This window comes from Panicum hallii, chromosome 6, assembly GCF_002211085.1.
Source record: "Panicum hallii strain FIL2 chromosome 6, PHallii_v3.1, whole genome shotgun sequence".
NCBI classification, from domain to species: domain Eukaryota; kingdom Viridiplantae; phylum Streptophyta; class Magnoliopsida; order Poales; family Poaceae; genus Panicum; species Panicum hallii.
Genome location: NC_038047.1, coordinates 45,569,800 through 45,586,461, shown reverse-complemented (window position 1 = coordinate 45,586,461; position 16,662 = coordinate 45,569,800). Strand labels below are relative to the sequence as shown.

Sequence of the window (16,662 nt, the reverse complement as noted above, 5' to 3'; positions counted from 1 at the left end):
TAGTTATTAATTAGGAATCAATCAATCAATCAATCTATCTTCTCGATCAAGCCGGTGATCGATCCATGAGAGCACGCAGGTCCATAAATCACGCAACCACGGATTGATTTTCAATTCCGGTGCTAATGTAAATTATTAATTACTGTATACTAGCTTCCTCTGAAATTACAATTCGTTTTCACCTTTCTAGCCATCCGTTTAGATGAGTTAAAATTGGACGCTAAACTTTAGCACCTTTTAACATTCGTATCCGCGTACTAAACTTTTTTAAATCTTGGCTAAAGTTTAGCTCACCCCATTAGCACTTCTGTTTGGGGCTGCTAGTGCTAAAGTTTAGTCCTTTTGAATATTAACATTTGGATCCAAACATCCGCTAGATAGATACATAGAAAAACTATGTATAGAAAAGTCGAAATAAATTGTAATTTGGAAACGGAGGAAGTATATACAATCAGTAATATTACGCTTGCATTGATTATTCTGGACTGATGATTCAAAGCATGCATACATATGGTGTTGACCTGCAGCAACCTGCTAGTAGCTGCTTATTAACAAGCTATCTATCTAGGTCATGTATGTACGCGTTGTTGTCATCTCCGATCCAAAGCAAATCCAAACCCTAGCAGCTTCATTCATCGTATAGTTACGGCCGGGAACAACTACTGTATATATATGTACGATCCACAAAGCAAGCTTGGTTTGTCTGCTTGTCACATGACAGCAGCACTAACTGAAACTTTCTTGTTAACAACTAATCAAACTGTACCATCGATCTCTGATGACTGATGAGATAGGTCGTACAAATAAAATAAAATAAAATAGGCCGCCTGCCTGATTGATGATCGAGACGATGGGCACTAAGAGAAGAGCCCACTCACTTTTGCATGCATGCTTGCATTTGGTTGGCCCTAATGGCCTGCACTGCATATGCATGTGAGCCTCACTCCCTTGCTTTTATTTATTTATTTGTTGCCCATGCATTTTTCAGCAGCTGCCTCTGATCTGCCTGCCTTTATTTGTCTTTCTCGTGCATCCTTGGATCAAGGAAGGGTGTGTTCGTTTTCTGGGGTCTAAAGTTTAGAGAGATCACATCAAAAAGAATCTTATCATTTAGAAGTATTAAATAAAGTCTAATTATAAAACTAATTGCAGAACCCCAGGTCTAATTCGCGAGACGAATCTAATGAGGTATATTAGTCCATGATTAGCAGATGATTACTGTAGCATCACTGTGGCAAATTATGGATTAATTAGGCTCATTAAATTTGTCTCGTGAATTAGCATCCATCTGTGCAAAAAATTTTATAATTAGACTTTATTTAATACTTCTAAATGACAAGATTCTCTTTGATATGATGGGTCTAAAATTTAGAGGGTAGGAAACGAACACACCCTAAGTATAGCACGTAGGGTAGTAAATTAAAAATAAAGCTCTCAACTGCACTGCACTTTCCATGTACTGCACACTTGTTAATTGCTCGCTCGGTGATTAATTTGCTTTTTTTTATTTTCAGGTTACTTAGGGCTGTTTGAAATTTTTAGTTCCATCACAGGATGTTTGGACACTAATTAGAAGTATTAAATATATACTAATTACAAAATCAATTGTATAAATGGAGATTAATTCACGAGATGGATCTATTAAACCTAATTAGTCCATGATTGGGTAATGTTGTGCTACAGTAAACATATGTTAATAATGGATTAATTAGATTTATCTTTTGAATTAGTCTCTATTTATGCAATTTATTTTATAGTTAGCTTATATTTAGTCTATCTAATTAGCATCAAATATATCGTCCGATATGATCCAGACTAAAAATTACTGTCATTTGGCCACCATCCTTCACTTCAATTCACACCATGCATGTTGCCTTCCCTTTCTTGTAACTTCAATTCAGACTTACACCTACCTACCTAGCTGATCGACCAGAGCTAGCTGCAAAAGCATCATTAATTGGCCTTTTGCCAGTACCATAGTATGCATCTCAGGGCATGCCATTGCCATTGCCATTGCCAACAAGTTTCGTTCACCAAGCAGATTATATAAATGAACTGGCAACGAAAGGCCCATTCGATTTGCTGCGTAGGAGTACTAGGCCCCCATCATCTACCTAGAGTACGGAGAAGGCCCACAAAGACGAAAGGAGAGGCAGCAGCGGCCTGCTGTGCTTCCTCGTCCTCCAAGGCTCCAACAAGTGTCAGCACGGTGGAGGTTTGAGTAGCAGAGTTCTCCCCTGCCTGTGCCTTCCCGTCTGCTTCCTTCCCCCGCCTGGCCAGCCCTCCCGATTCTTCTCCACCATTCTTCCTCCGCCCTCCACCTCCCTCCCGCCCAACTGCTCAAGGCCAGCATCATCATGGTCTCCGACGCCAGCAAGAAGAAGGCCGCCGCCGCAGCCAAGAGGGGAGCCAAGGCACCCGTCGCCCCTTCCTCCTCCTCCAAGGGAGCAGCTGCAGCACCGCCCAAGTCCATCGATGCCGTCGCCGCGCTCAACCTCTCCGATCGCACCTGCACCGGTGTCCTCGCCTCCCACCCGCTCTCCAGAGACATCCACGTGAGCATCCCCATCTCTGTCTTACTCGTTTGCTGCCGCCTCAAATTCTGAACAACTTCAACCCCCATATCCATACATGTTATTCATGTCTGCATCGTTACATTTCCATTTTGAAGTAGATCTGATATGCTCAACCTTGAGATATCTCTTTGGTTGTAGAAAGAGAAAAAAAGGGTGCACGCAAGCATTTCTTTCAGTTTTGTATTCTTCTCTTCCCTTTATCAAGGATATACGAGTTTATTCAGATCAGCGCATAAGGCATACAAATTCAAGTTCATTTAGGTCAATAGGTAATTCAAGTTCATGGTTGTACCCATGCCTTTTGGGTACAACCTACATGCCACCACTTAGGAGGCATCCCCCTTTATTAAGTGAAACACTCATGAGGGAATATTTACATGCTGCCTTCCGTTCTGGTCGTTTCATTTAACGCTTCAGCAACTGATCACCTAATGAAACCTAATACAATCGTCTGAATGTTGCAGATAGAGTCTCTTTCGTTGACGTTTCATGGCCATGACCTTATTGTGGATTCTGAGTTAGAGCTCAACACCATCACCTATACCCATTCAGTTATGACCAAGTGTGCAGCTCGAGCACACCATTGACGGTTTTAATTGGCCTCAGGCGTTACGGTTTACTTGGACTAAATGGATGTGGAAAATCTACTCTTCTCACAGCAGTAGGTTGCAGAGAACTCCCTATCCCTGAACACATGGACATATACCATCTCACCCGTGAGATTGAGGCCTCAGACATGTCTGCACTGCAAGCTGTTGTTAGTTGCGATGAAGAAAGAGTGAAGTTGGAGAAGGAGGCTGAAATTTTGGCTGCACAGGTCAGCTCTTGAACTCTCTCACACAAATGTTATCTTCACACACCCTTTTCTCCTCTATATCCTGCCTCGCTGCTGTTGCAAATTATTGCTTGATGCTGGAGAACGCCCTTACATAGTAACACGTATTTTTTTTCTTTGGCTCACATTTTTAGGATGATGGTGGTGGTGGTGCGTTGGATCGTGTGTATGAGCGTCTAGAAGCGATTGATGCATCTACTGCTGAAAAGCGTGCTGCTGAGATGTTATTTGGTTTAGGTTTTAACAAGCAAATGCAGGCAAAGAAAACTCGCGATTTTTCTGGAGGTCGGCGTATGAGGATTGCTTTGGCTAGAGCACTATTCATGAATCGAACAATCCTTTTGCTTGATGAGCCCACAAACCATCTTGGTAAGATTCTTTAATTTTTAAATGAATGGAAACTCCATAAGAAAACTAGGTTTTATGTGGATAGAAATGTAGTCCTTATCTTGCAACTGTTGTGAACTAGAAATCTACTTATGTAGTCCAAATCTCCTTTACACAATGACTTGCAGCTTCCGTGCGCATCATTTGGACTAATTCGCTGCGCTTGCTTGCAGATCTTGAGGGATGTGTCTGGTTGGAAGAGACGCTAAAGAAATTTGATCGCATACTTGTGGTCATATCGCACTCCCAGGACTTTCTAAATGGAGTTTGCACGAACATCATCCATATGCAGAACAAGAAGCTCAAGTTATACACTGGGAATTATGACCAGTACGTCCAGACCCGGTGCGAGCTTGAAGAGAATCAGATGAAGCAGTACAGATGGGAGCAGGAGCAGATTGCTTCGATGGAGGAGTACATTGCACGGTTCGGCCACGGGTCTGGAAAGCTTGCACGTCAGGCTCAGAGCAAGGAGAAGACTCTCGCGAAGATGGAGCGTGGTGGGCTCACCGAGAAGGTTGTTATTAGGGACAAATCTGCTATACAAGAAGCTCGACTTTGGTGTTGATCTGGACTCTAGAATTGCGCTGGTTGTCCCAATGGAGCAGGGAAGAGCACCCTTCTGAAGCTGATGACAGGTGAGCTGTCTCCATTGGATGGTATGGTGAGGCGGCACAATCACCTGCGCATCGCGCAGTTCCATCAGCATCTGGCGGAGAAGCTGGACCTGGACATGTCGGCCCTGGAGTACATGGTGAAGGAATACCCTGGGAACGGAGAAGAGAGGATGAGAGCTGCGGTTGGTAAGTTTGGGCTGCCGGGGAAGGCTCAGGTGATGCCGATGAGGAATCTGTCCGATGGGCAGAGGAGCCGTGTCATCTTTGCGTGGCTGGCATGCAGGCAGCCGCAACTGCTGCTGCTGGACGAGCCGACGAACCATCTGGACATCGAGACTATCGACTCCCTAGCGGAGGCGCTGAACGAGTGGGACGGCGGTGTGGTCCTGGTGAGCCATGACTTCAGGCTGATAAACCAGGTTGCTCTTGAGATCTGGGTGTGTTAGAAGCAGGCGGTGACAAGGTGGGAAGGCTCCTGGTCTATCTGCTGTCTGATTAATAATTTATTAATTGCAAGCAGGAGATTATCCGAAGAGCATGATTACTACATACTACATGATGGATTATCCAGTTACGATGTACTCCTATCTAGTATGTATAACAGATGGATTATGCAGTTATTACGACGATCCAGTTATTTTTCTTTATAGAAAAATGATGTGCTACAACAAGTTTCAGTCGATCGCGTGATTTCCTAGAATTCGCGGAGTCGACCGATTGTCCGTTTTCATCCCTAAATTGGTGCAAAAATGTACTTTTCCGAGCAAAATTAAGCTACTGCATGCATGTTACTTAGATGAAGAGAAAAACAAAATCAATTCCATTTTATTCACTCAAACAGTATATTCCACTTTATCTGTCTGTCTGTCTATCTGACTCCTAAACACAAAAGAGGAGGAGCCGGCCTTAGGGTCCGTGGGACCCATCTTAAGATCGGGCTGATGCCCTAACTGACCTACCGGAGGTACAGTCGCATCCACTGCATGTATAAGAAATGCTTTCAAACAGATTTGCATTGGGTCGCAAAACCTGAATCTCGATCGAGCTGAGGTTCGGTTAGGAGCTTTAATTATTATCTAATTGTATATAGGAGGTAGCTAGGAGCACGTACATACTACGTGCTGTAATCGAAATGCTTTGACGACAAGCTCGCTAGCTCCATCCATCAGCTAACTGAGAACGAAAGCAGCTAACAGTGACAGCAGGCTTGTATGCATGCACATGCACGCATGCAGCTAGCTGCACGCCCGGACATCTCCTCCCTGCACGAACACAGACACCACTACAGCACACACAGTACTGATTCATAAACGCCTTGTTAGCAAAAATTTTGAGGCGCTTTGACGAAAACGCCTCAAAAGCATCCAGTCCAGATAGGTTATGAGGCGATTTGACGAGAACGCCTTTGAAACTATGTAATATATGCATAAAACACCCTTACGTATGCGGTATTGTAAAACACCTGAGCCTCCTCCCGTACGGGAAAGCGCCTGATATTTCGCGACTGCCCCTGGAAGTACTATTTGAAATTGGTACTAAATCTGCACAATTGATGGGTATATGTGATTGAATGGATAATATGTTCAGGAAAATTACTTCAGGTTGTAAATGATTTGTCACTGTTAGTACTACAAAGTTAACTCTACAGAAGCTGTTTGATCATATCAGGATGTTGCCATCAGGTCGTAGTTGTAGTCTTGTGCCATAGCTCAGAAACGTAGTATCTGGTATAATCTGATGGTTGATGGCAACACCACAGGTAGCCTGCAGTCAGTAGGCAGTATATCCTTAGGGGTTTTTAGCTTTTAACTCACCCTTTTTTCCTGGAAATATAGATCTGTGATCAATCGATGAACACAAATTACACTCCTGAAGAATTTATCAAACATGCATTTTACTTACAGTAGATGAAGTAAGGGTCGATGTATGAGTCACAAAAATGAATGGTATTGCATAAGCATTGAGTCCTTAAACACAATTTGTCAAGAAATTAATGCTGCTACCATGGTTAACAAAAAGCAAATATTTGTAGAGATCAGCCTGACTGAGCGATTGTGGTTTACATCTCTTCCAGGAGAGTGATCTTTATCTCCTATCTGTGTCTTTCTTCTATTAATCATACATATTCTGTAGGCATATCATCGTCACCTGGTGGAAGTGCATGCTTTTCCTGACCAGATTGCAGTTTGAGCAACTAGATGCTGGTAGCTGGCTGCCTTTTAAGGCAATCTGATTTTTACTGGACTGCGGGTGTTTAGTGCTTGTTAATCCTTCGAGCGATCAAATATAATTTTTACTGGACTGCACTTTTACTTTTACATCTTTTAACAGCAGGGCTAGGCAGGACCAATTCTCAGCATTTGAATTGAAAGCCATGCACGCTGTGAGCCAATCTGTCTCCAAAGTAATTTGGTGTGCGAGCCATTTGATCACCAGGTGGATTAACATTGCTGCACCAAATGATGCACACAAGTTTGTGGTATTCACTGTTTGAGACTTTCACTTTCACTGTTTCACCGTTGCCATTAAATTAACCACCCTACTTGTTTCTGTCAATGCTAGGTTTTTACTGTACTTGATTTTGACTTAAATTAACCATCCTACTTCCTTTCAACTTATTAGTGCATTTTCCTGCCATTTGATCTTAACTAAGTTTGCAGTCAGTGATCGAGCTAAAATTGAGCTTGTGTGCCTTTCGTGTTGAGATGATTATGCACTTAAAATTTAGTCACTGAAAGCTGCACTTAAAGCTTCTATGATCTGAAACAAAATTAGCAAGCTGTTTTCCCTCTTGTTAGGGTTGTCAGTCACTTGATAACTGTACTTACTATTTTGAGCTACATGGTACTATTCATTCTTCTTTTTTTTTGCTTGCTGCAGATGAATGACGAGTTGATCAAGCATTGAGCTGTTATCTTTTTTTTGCTTGCAGCAGATGGAGGACGATTTGATCAAGCATTGGCCTGTTATCTCTGTTTGCTTGGAGCAGATGGATGACGATGATCAAACATTGAGTTTTTATCTGTTAGGACATATATGGATATTGTTGTGTGATGGACATCAACGAGGCATCGGAAATATTGGTGTAATTATGTATTTTGCTATTATAAGTACACACAGTTGCTATGTGCAAAATTTATGATGATATCCTCTAGCAGTGTTGCTTTTGTTGTCCTTTTATGTTGAGAACAACAAGATTGGATAATTGTGCAATTTTGTGATTCATGACAATTTCGTTACGAACATCATGTATTAAAAAAATGCCTTAAGAATTCTTTTAGGCGTCTCTGGATAGCCTTGAAAGAAGCTTTGAGGCGTTTTTTGAAAACGCCTGCTATCATGCTTTGAGGTGTTTTGGGAATGCCTCTACATGCATCTTTTGAGGCGTTTTTGGAATACGCCTCCAATGACTTCCCCTTCATCAATAATCTTAGCGTTTTTACAAGCGCCTACTTTTCCAGGGCGTCTTTCAGGCCTTCTGAGGCATTTTAAAATGCCACCTAATAGCATACGTGTTATAGTGCACACACCACCATGGACAAACCATGGCGGGTTTATTCCTAACATAGCCCGGCACCGTGCCACACAGCGCGATCAGCGCCTCCAGCGCGCTCATCCTCGCCGCCTTGGGGATCCACCCCACCGCGCTGAACATGTCCTTCTGGAACAGGTTCTGCATGCGAGTAGAAGGCGATGTCCAGCAGGAACCACGTCGCCGACGTGCCCAGCAGGTGGACGCCATGGCGCCGGAGGAACTCGCGGGAGAAGAGCCCGAACTCTTGCTGCTGCTGCTGCTGCTGCTGTTTCTTCGTTTGAGGTTCCGAACTCTTGCTGCTGCTGCTGTTGGTTCTTCGCGGGAGCAGGCCTGCTTGGTGTTCTTGGCCACCAGCGCCGCGTACCGCGCTGTCTCGGGCATCCTGGTGCGCCAGTAGTAGGTCAGCGCCGCCGGCATCGCGCCCAGCATCAGGACGATGATCCTCCACACCAAGTCGGCCTGCGGCCGCGTGGAGCCGGCGGGGTCGGCGTCGTACGCGGGGGCCGGGAAGCGGGCCTTGAACGCGGCGGACACCACGATGGCAACGAGGCCGCCGGCCATGATGCCGAAGCCCTGCATGGCGAAGACGGCGGCGATGAAGGCCCCTCGCGTCCTCTTGTTGGCGTACTCGGACATGATGGTGGCGGAGAGCGGGTAGTCGCCGCCGATGCCGAAGCCGAGCCAGAAGCGGAAGAAGCAGAGCGTGGCCATGACGGAGGCCGGGGTGTGGCCCAGGGAGAGGCCCGAGGCGAGGGAGCAGAGGACCATGAGCATGAGCGTCATGCCATAGACCTTCTTACGGCCGAGCTTGTCGCCCAGCCAGCCGAAGAAGAGCTGCCCTGAGAGCGTGCCCACTGCCCACCCCACGAAAGCGACGCCGTTGACGGCGGCGGAGACGTGGGGCGGGAGGGTGCCGGGTGCCGCGGAGCCGTCGACGCGGTGGTAGATGCGTCCGAGGAGCTTGGTGACGAGGGAGATGCAGAAGAGGTCGTAGGCGTCGGTGAAGAAGCCCATGCCGGCGACGACGACGGCCGTGAAGAGGTTTTAAAAATAGCTGGGTATAGGTGCCGCTTCAGACGGCTATAAGTGCCGGGAAGAGCAGCCGCTACGATATTTAGTCCGTTAAAACTGGCTATAACATGCTAAACGTCGTAACAGCAGCCCTACTGCTAAACGCCTTAGCCGACGATTTAAAACCATGCCGTGGAGTGCTACCATTCACTACCGGATTCAGCCCCTTTGCCGTGGGACACTCGGCAAAGCCCCGATTACACTCGGCAAAGGGCACTCGGCAGCGATTTCGTCGGTCTCAGCAAAGAGAAGCACTCGGCAAAATATAAATCGGAAAAAATTCAAAAAAAGAAATAGGAAAAAAAATTATTGGGGGGCATGCACAGCCAGCTATTAACCCATAAGTTATCAATAATAGGTTTTGAACTCACGACCTCCTGCACACAAACAACTCCTTCTACCACTGCACCATTGGACCAAATGTGTCAACATTACGTTTTTATTCTCCACATATTATAATTAACCGAGTGTAAATTGTTTGTTTGAGATAGTAAATAAATTCAAATGAAAAGGTTGTTAACTATAAAGTGGCATAACTTTTCAAAATCTACAACTTTTATTTTGGTAGTTTCTTCATCCGAGATCGTTTACAAAATTTGAATTTCAAATTTGAAAACTTCAAACGTATTTTAATATGACACAATGATTTCAAATCAAAAGGTTGTAAACTACAAACTTTCATAACTTTTTGAGATCTACAACTTTAATTTTGATGGTTTTTCCATTCGAGGTCATTTGCAAAATTCGAATTTTAAATTTTGTAAATTCAGATGTAGTTTTTGTTGACAAGATGACTTCAAATTAAAATGTTGCCAACTGTAAAATCTTATAACTTCTCAAGATCTACAAAGTTTATTTTAGTTATTTTATCATTTCTTCATCTGACATGATAATTCTAATATTGTTCACAAATCTTGTATATCTCACTTATAGTTTCATAAATTACGAGAGAGATATATATGTTTTGTGAATAAATTTATATTTATTTTATCAAATGAAGAAATGTCCAAAACAAAAATTGTGCATCTTGATGAGTTATACAACTTTATAGTTGAAAATATTTTTATTTGAATTAATTTACTACTTCAAAATATGATTTGAAAATTATCTTTATCTAGTGTTCTAAAAAAACACTCGGCAAAGGGATTTTTTGCCGAGTGTCGAAAAAAGTCACTCGGCAAAAAGCTTCTTTGCTGAGTGTCAAAAAAAGCACTCGGCAAAGAGGCTTTTTGCCGAGTGTCGAAAAAAACACTCGGCAAAACACTTGACACTCGGCAAAGATCTTTTTTCCGGTAGTGATTGCATCTTGGCGGCGTCGACCGCCGTGAGCACCTGCAGGTCGCCGGCAGCCATTGCCGGCTTGCTTGCTGAATGCTTTGTTGGTCGATCTGATTCTGGGGCTCTCTTTTGGCTGGTGCATGAATCGTATATAGAGATTACCGTTTACTAACTTTTCCTAAATTTTCATAACTTGACAGTAGATAATTCTAGTAATTTTACTAGACCAGTAGACCTTCATTGTCCTTCTAGCAAATTCTAGTAATTTGGCAGTAGATAATTCTAGTAATTTTTCATAATTTCTAGCAAATTCACCATATAATTTACTACTACTTTTGAAGTAAGCCGATTTCACCATATCTAGATCTGGCCCTTATGTATCACGGAACTAAAATTTGAATTGTGTCGGAACTTGGTCAATGTTATAGCAAATTCATGCTAATTGCTTATCTGAATTATGTTTATAGTAAGTCATAGTTAGAAAATTACGACACAATGCTATGTTACTATAGTTCGGACAAAAGTATGCACAGTGATGCATATCTACCCATCATTTAGTAACTTCTAAACAATTTTAGATAGCCACATGTAATGTGATTCCTGTAAATATTAGAAATTTGAAATCAATGTATTGTTTAGTATTCTCCTTGTTACTATGAAGTTTTCGGGTGATGAGGCCTTTGTGTCAAGTTCTGCGCAAGATGAGCTCACCTAAGAGCAGCCAACGGGAACTGTGCATTGATCTGAGTTCCATATATATCTAGCCAACCAGCTGCAACTGAATGAGAGAAGCTCTGAATGATTCTATCAAATTCCGGATGTAAGTGTATATAGTTAATGTTTCTATTCGGCTAAAAAAAGCTAATGTCCATTAGTGTGTGATGTTTCTAAGTTATTGTATATGTGCCGCTAAAATAAGATTAATGTATATAGTTAATCCATCTTTCTAGATTAGTGTATTATGGTAATCCACCATATGTATTATCCATTGTGGAAATGCATACATATTCTGCCAAGATACCAGAGATATATTCAAACCATCTTTCCCAATTATAGTATTATATAGTAAACTGTCATGTAAGTCCTAGTTCAAGAGGCATTATCATAACTCAAGTATATAAGATTCTAATAGGTTGATCATAATTTTTTAGTAACTTGGCCCACGCCATTCTGGTAAATGCATTGACAGCGATGTAACACCATAGCTAGTAATTAGTCAGTCGTTCATTCTTTTTATTATGTGATCATGGATGGAGCGAGCCAGCCAGGTGTCCGATCCTTTATTTACCGGCCAGCATGCTGGGCGGCCTCTTTTTCTTGCTTTCCTTTTGATCCGTTCCGATCCGATCCGATCCTGCTGCTGGCGTGCACGTACCTACGCGTCCCACAATGGTTAGCTGAATCCGCCTATAAATAATAGTCTCGATCGTCCTGCATTTCTATCTGTGCAACAACAAGCAGCAGCAAGCAGTACACACACAAGGCCAGAGAGCTAGTGATGAAGACGACGCTGTTGTGCTTCGTCCTCCTCGTGATGGCGGTGGTGGCCGCCGCCGATGAGGCCGCGGTGGCCTCTGCTTCTGCTGATGACAAGCCGGTGGTGGTTGCTCCAAAGCCTCCTAATACTAAGCCACAACCCGGCGACCAGCCCAAGAAACCCATGCCTCATCAGCCCTACCAACCCAAGCCACAGCCAGAACCAGACCACCCAACAAAGCCCACACCGCATCCAAAACCAACTCCAGAACAACCCACCAAACCAAAGCCCATGCCGCAGCCCTACCCGAAGCCGAAGCCGGAGCCTCAGCCAGGAGGCCCCAAGCCCAAGCCCAAGCCACCGGCATACTCGACGGGCACACCTGACGACGGCAACTGAAGTATTATCTATAAGCAAGCAAGCTGCAGGGGATTATAAATAAATAAATAGGCAAGCAAGCATTCAGCGGCACCTCGATCCGCGTGCATATGCATGTATGCCTACTACCTCGACCGTGTACTTGGTGTATTGTGTGTCCCAATTATCTATAATGATATATCTATAGAAAAGCGTGTTCTGTTTGATTTGATTGTACGTGTGCAATGTTAAATGTATGACGATTCGCGAGAAATATATATCCATGCTATGCCTTAAATGTATGACGTTTAGAATATATATAAGCTTCATTTGTGAACTAAGATTCTACTCCATCTGTTCCAAATTACAATTCATTTTAATTTTTCTAACTAAATATATATATTTTGTTATATGCATCCAGATGTACAGTATATTTAGAAAAATTATGTATCTAAAAAACCAAAACAAATTATAATTTGAGACAGATGGAGTACTACTTTTAGATTAAGGAAAAAAATCTGATCTTGAACATTCAAAAATAAATGTCTACGATCACAAATGAACGCATCTGGCCACAAAGCCAGAAGCTTTACACGAGTACTTCTCCGTCCTTCCTTCAACCTTGCTTTGGTTCTCATGCAGTAACAAATAGCTTACATCAGCGGCCTTCTTAGAAATTCTTGATGTAAGGATTCTCGATGGTCCTATGATGTCCGGTCATCCTGCGATCTAGAAACCGCATTGAGTCGATCTCTGTTACGCAAACAGATCAGGTTTAGATCACCATCAAGGACTCCAAGACGACGCGGTTCATTGGTTTCCACCTGGATCTGTTCTCTAGATTGATGTTCTCACGGTAACATCTTCAAGAAGAAAATTGATGCCCGTAGCACCGTTATTACTGGCGGTCAGGAGCGTGCCAATGCACGGTGACCCGCGATCCCTGCCAGCTCCACCAGCATGCGCATACGCATAGGTGCCCAGCAGACCCACACGAGAGGGAGTACCACTAAATGAAATCATCGTGGACGACCTGCATGCGTGATTATTTAGTTTTTTGAGGCATAATAATTGACGAGCTAATAATATAGCTGTGTGCTGGGGGCTGTCAGCGTCCTGCAGCTAGCAGTGTAAATTTCGCTTCGATCGATCGATCGATTATATTATATAGGAATCACCCCAGCCTGTAGTGCGTGCGTGTTTTCAGATAATTAAGCTAGGAAGGATATACGTACAGATGGGCTCATTTCTGTTATGGGCCTAGCCTAGCTACTTCATTTGTGGAATTGCTTTAAGAGGAGGCCAGGCCGGGCCGGGCAACTTAATTAATTTGTGACATGCACCAGCATGGTGATGGATGGAGGAGCTAGTTAGGTCTAGATTGCTAGATAGCGATCGAGATGCTGATGGATGGATGGGATGGAATGGAAGGAGGAAAGCAATTGCAAAGGGATCGGAGGGAGGTAGCAGCTTTGCTTTGCTTTATGCACGCGCGCAGCGCCCTGACCTACCTTCATCACAGGGGCGGAGCTAGCAGACCAAACTACCGATGTCAGCTCTGTACAAAGTTGTCAGCTCCACATATGAACAGTGCAAAATAGTGATTCCTCACTGATTTTGCACGAAATCATCGATGTCAGCTGACATCAATAAATATGTGTAGCTCCGCCTTGCTTCATCATATCACCGATATAGATTGGCAGACGCAGTAGTACAGGAAAGTGAGTGTGTGTTTGGTCCTGAGTTGGAGTGGGAGGGATATGATCCCATCCTTATTTCTTTAAATGAAATCGTTACGGTTAGTGTTTCGTTAAGATCAGGGATGACTCTATTTTTTATTTGGTTGGAGGGATTAAGAGGATAGGATGAACGACGATAGTAGTAACACTATTACCCACTCTAAATAGCGTGTCATGTTTCTTTATTTTTTTTCCCCCGGAGCACCTTATCCTCTACACAACCATCCTCCTCCTCCTCCTCCTCCTCCTCCTCCTTCATATGACCATGCCCCGTCATCTTCTCCTCCCTTTCCTTCCCGCTCCATGTCTAGCCATGAAGCGTGGCCAAGGCAGAGCTCGAGCTCACCCCCGCTAGCCATCGTGACCGAGGTGGAGCTCAAGCTCACCCTCGCTCCCGCCTCGGCTGGCAGTCGCGGTCAAGGTAGAGCTTGAGCTCGCCCCTGCTAGCTGTGGCACTTGCACAGGCCTTGACAGCGCCGGCCTTTCCTGAGCTTGGCTGCCACCGCCGCCTTAATTAATTCCAGCTGGCTCCTGCTCGTCCTTCACGCGCGCGAGACGGCAAATGACGGCGTTGAAGTGGGACGAGCCCAGCCCCTCGATGCGGAGGGATGAGCTCATCTTGTATATCGGTGGAATATTCTTATTAGGGGATGACTCTAGCTATCCCATATGACTCTCATCCAAACATCTAAAAAATAGGATGGATCTCTCCTTGTCCCACTTTGCCTCATAATCAAACACATACAAATAGTAGTAGTAAATGAGTAAATTGCACCCCAAGTCCCCAAACTCGTCCGCAGTTTCACCTAGATCCCTAAACTATAAAATCATCCATCCGGATCCCTAAACCATGTTAAGTGTTCCATCCGAGATCCCAAACACGCCACGCAAGCATCCAACGACGACGTGGCATGCCATGTGGCGCTACGGTGGCAAAAATTTAAAAAACCCCGCAATTTTATTCATCTTTAACTTTTGAGTTCATTCCACCCCAAGCACCTCCCTCACTCTGATCCCCTCCCTTCCTCCTCTTCCGCTCGAACAACGCCGAGCCAAATCCGGCGTCCACCGGCCTTCCCCGCCCGATTCGTCTAGCAAGCATCCTTCCTACTTACTCCATCACCGTCCCAGCCCCCTTCCCACTAGTTTCGCTTGGTCCCCGGCTGGAAATTGGCGCACCACCACCGACCGCTATTGGAGCTGCTTGAGCTCCATGGCGAGGCAGTGGTAGATGGCGGCGGGCGAAGGCGGGAAGCGGGGGCGGCGTGGTGCCGGCCGGCCTACTCAGCGGGCGCCTCAGCCGTGACGTCGCCCACCTCATCGTCGTCGCCCGTGGCACACGCCAGTGTTAGGGTCAGCAGGAAGTACCAGGGCTTCGACCCCTTCGTCGCAGCGCTCAATAAGGTGCATAGGTGTAGGATCAAGCATACTGACTGGAGGGGGGCGAATAGGCAGTATTAACTAAAATCACATACACTAAGTAAATTTAAATAGTAACACAAGTGAGCTTCTATTCCTACTAAAACCTATCACTATTGGGGTTTTGCAACATAGGGTGACAAGTAGGAATTCAATCTCTAGTAAGGTAAAGTGCTCAAAGTAAAATGTAAGAATAAATTGAGCAAAGAAGTAACCGGGCACTCGATGACTTACCTGCCACCCTTAATCCATGTTGAGGTGGACTCAAAGCTTCAACCGTTCCTTTATCAAGAACCACACTTGATCTTGAGCCGGCTTGAATAAATAAGCCTCTCCAAACCTCGATTCTACTAGAGTTGCTCTTCACCACTCCGACGATGTAACGCCCGCGTATTTATCTTATTTAAATTGTATTACTAATCACTTGCTTAAAATTCTTTTAGACCTTTTCCGCCGCTCGAGCTCCCGAAGCCCACCTCCCGATTTTCCGTCATCCCGACATTGCGCAGTCTCTTCCTCTTTTTCCGCGGAACCGCCCGTTCCTTTTCCTTTTCCACCGGCCCCGCCATCCTGTCGCATCACCATTGTGTCGCGGTCGGCCGCGTGCGCCTGCCCGGCCGCGATCGTCGATGCCGCGCGCGTGTCCCCTCTTTTCTTTTCTCATATTTTGTTCAAATCCATTTTATTTCTCTCTTGTAATTCTCCCGCCTGCTTATTTAAATTGTTGAGTAACGCAACAATTTTTTTGTGTAACGCCCGGAAAATCGAAGAGACTGTGTAACGCAACAATTTAAATTTTATATCTTTGCTTATTTAAATTGTTGAGCTACTGTGTGAAAATTTTAAAAAATAAATAAAAATAATTTTTTTATTATTTAAATGAGCACATGCGTGCTGCCTGCTCGAGCTGTAGCCCGCTCATTGCGCGCGCGCGGGCCAGCGCACGACTCGCCGCTGCTCCCGTTGCTGGCTGTGCACGCGCGCTCGCATCGCGCCGCCCGCGTCACGCCATGGCCGCCGCGGCCGCCGCTGCTCGCTGTGCCACTGCGTGCTTGCTGCCCGTGCACGCCAAGCCGGCGTGTGACCCGCTGCTGCGCCGGTCCGTCTCCGTCTCCATCCCCTCGCCCTCGTAGCTTGCGCCTTATCCCCGAGCATCCCGGCCGCCATTAGTGGCGAGGTTCCTATACTACCCGTGACCCTCCCATGCCGGCCTCTCCCTCTTGGCCTATAAATCAGCCCCCGAGCCGCCCCTCACTCCGCCCACACGCCCCATCACCTCCCCTCCTCTATCTCACGCTGCAGCTCGTCGCCGCCGCTCACCATTGCCGGCCACCACCCATCTCCGTGGACAGTCCTTCGTAGACCGTCTCC

At 45.1% G+C, this 16,662-nt stretch overlaps 2 protein-coding genes and 1 pseudogene across 2 annotated transcripts; 2 read left to right on the top strand and 1 right to left on the bottom strand.

Annotated features, from left to right (window-relative positions):
* The first annotated feature begins 2,232 nt into the window (after positions 1–2,232).
* LOC112896595 lies at positions 2,233–5,095 on the top strand (annotated as a pseudogene).
* A 555-nt stretch (positions 5,096–5,650) lies between these two features.
* LOC112898405 (inorganic phosphate transporter 1-6-like) lies at positions 5,651–10,377 on the bottom strand. Its single transcript, XM_025966727.1, is given in 5 exon segments — positions 5,651–5,677; positions 7,960–8,094; positions 8,096–8,209; positions 8,242–8,993; positions 10,317–10,377. Coding segments are annotated over 5 exon segments (1,086 nt in total). The 5' UTR covers positions 10,375–10,377.
* A 1,420-nt stretch (positions 10,378–11,797) lies between these two features.
* Positions 11,798–12,175, top strand: LOC112898404 (alpha carbonic anhydrase 8-like). Its single transcript, XM_025966726.1, has one exon. It carries the CDS (start codon positions 11,798–11,800, stop codon positions 12,173–12,175), a length of 378 nt encoding a protein of 125 aa, XP_025822511.1.
* The last annotated feature ends 4,487 nt before the right edge of the window (positions 12,176–16,662 follow it).

Bases quoted from the DNA above. Each gene is read 5' to 3' on its own strand.
- LOC112898404 (XM_025966726.1), top strand. From the start codon at position 11,798: ATGAAGACGACGCTGTTGTGCTTCGTCCTCCTCGTGATGGCGGTGGTG.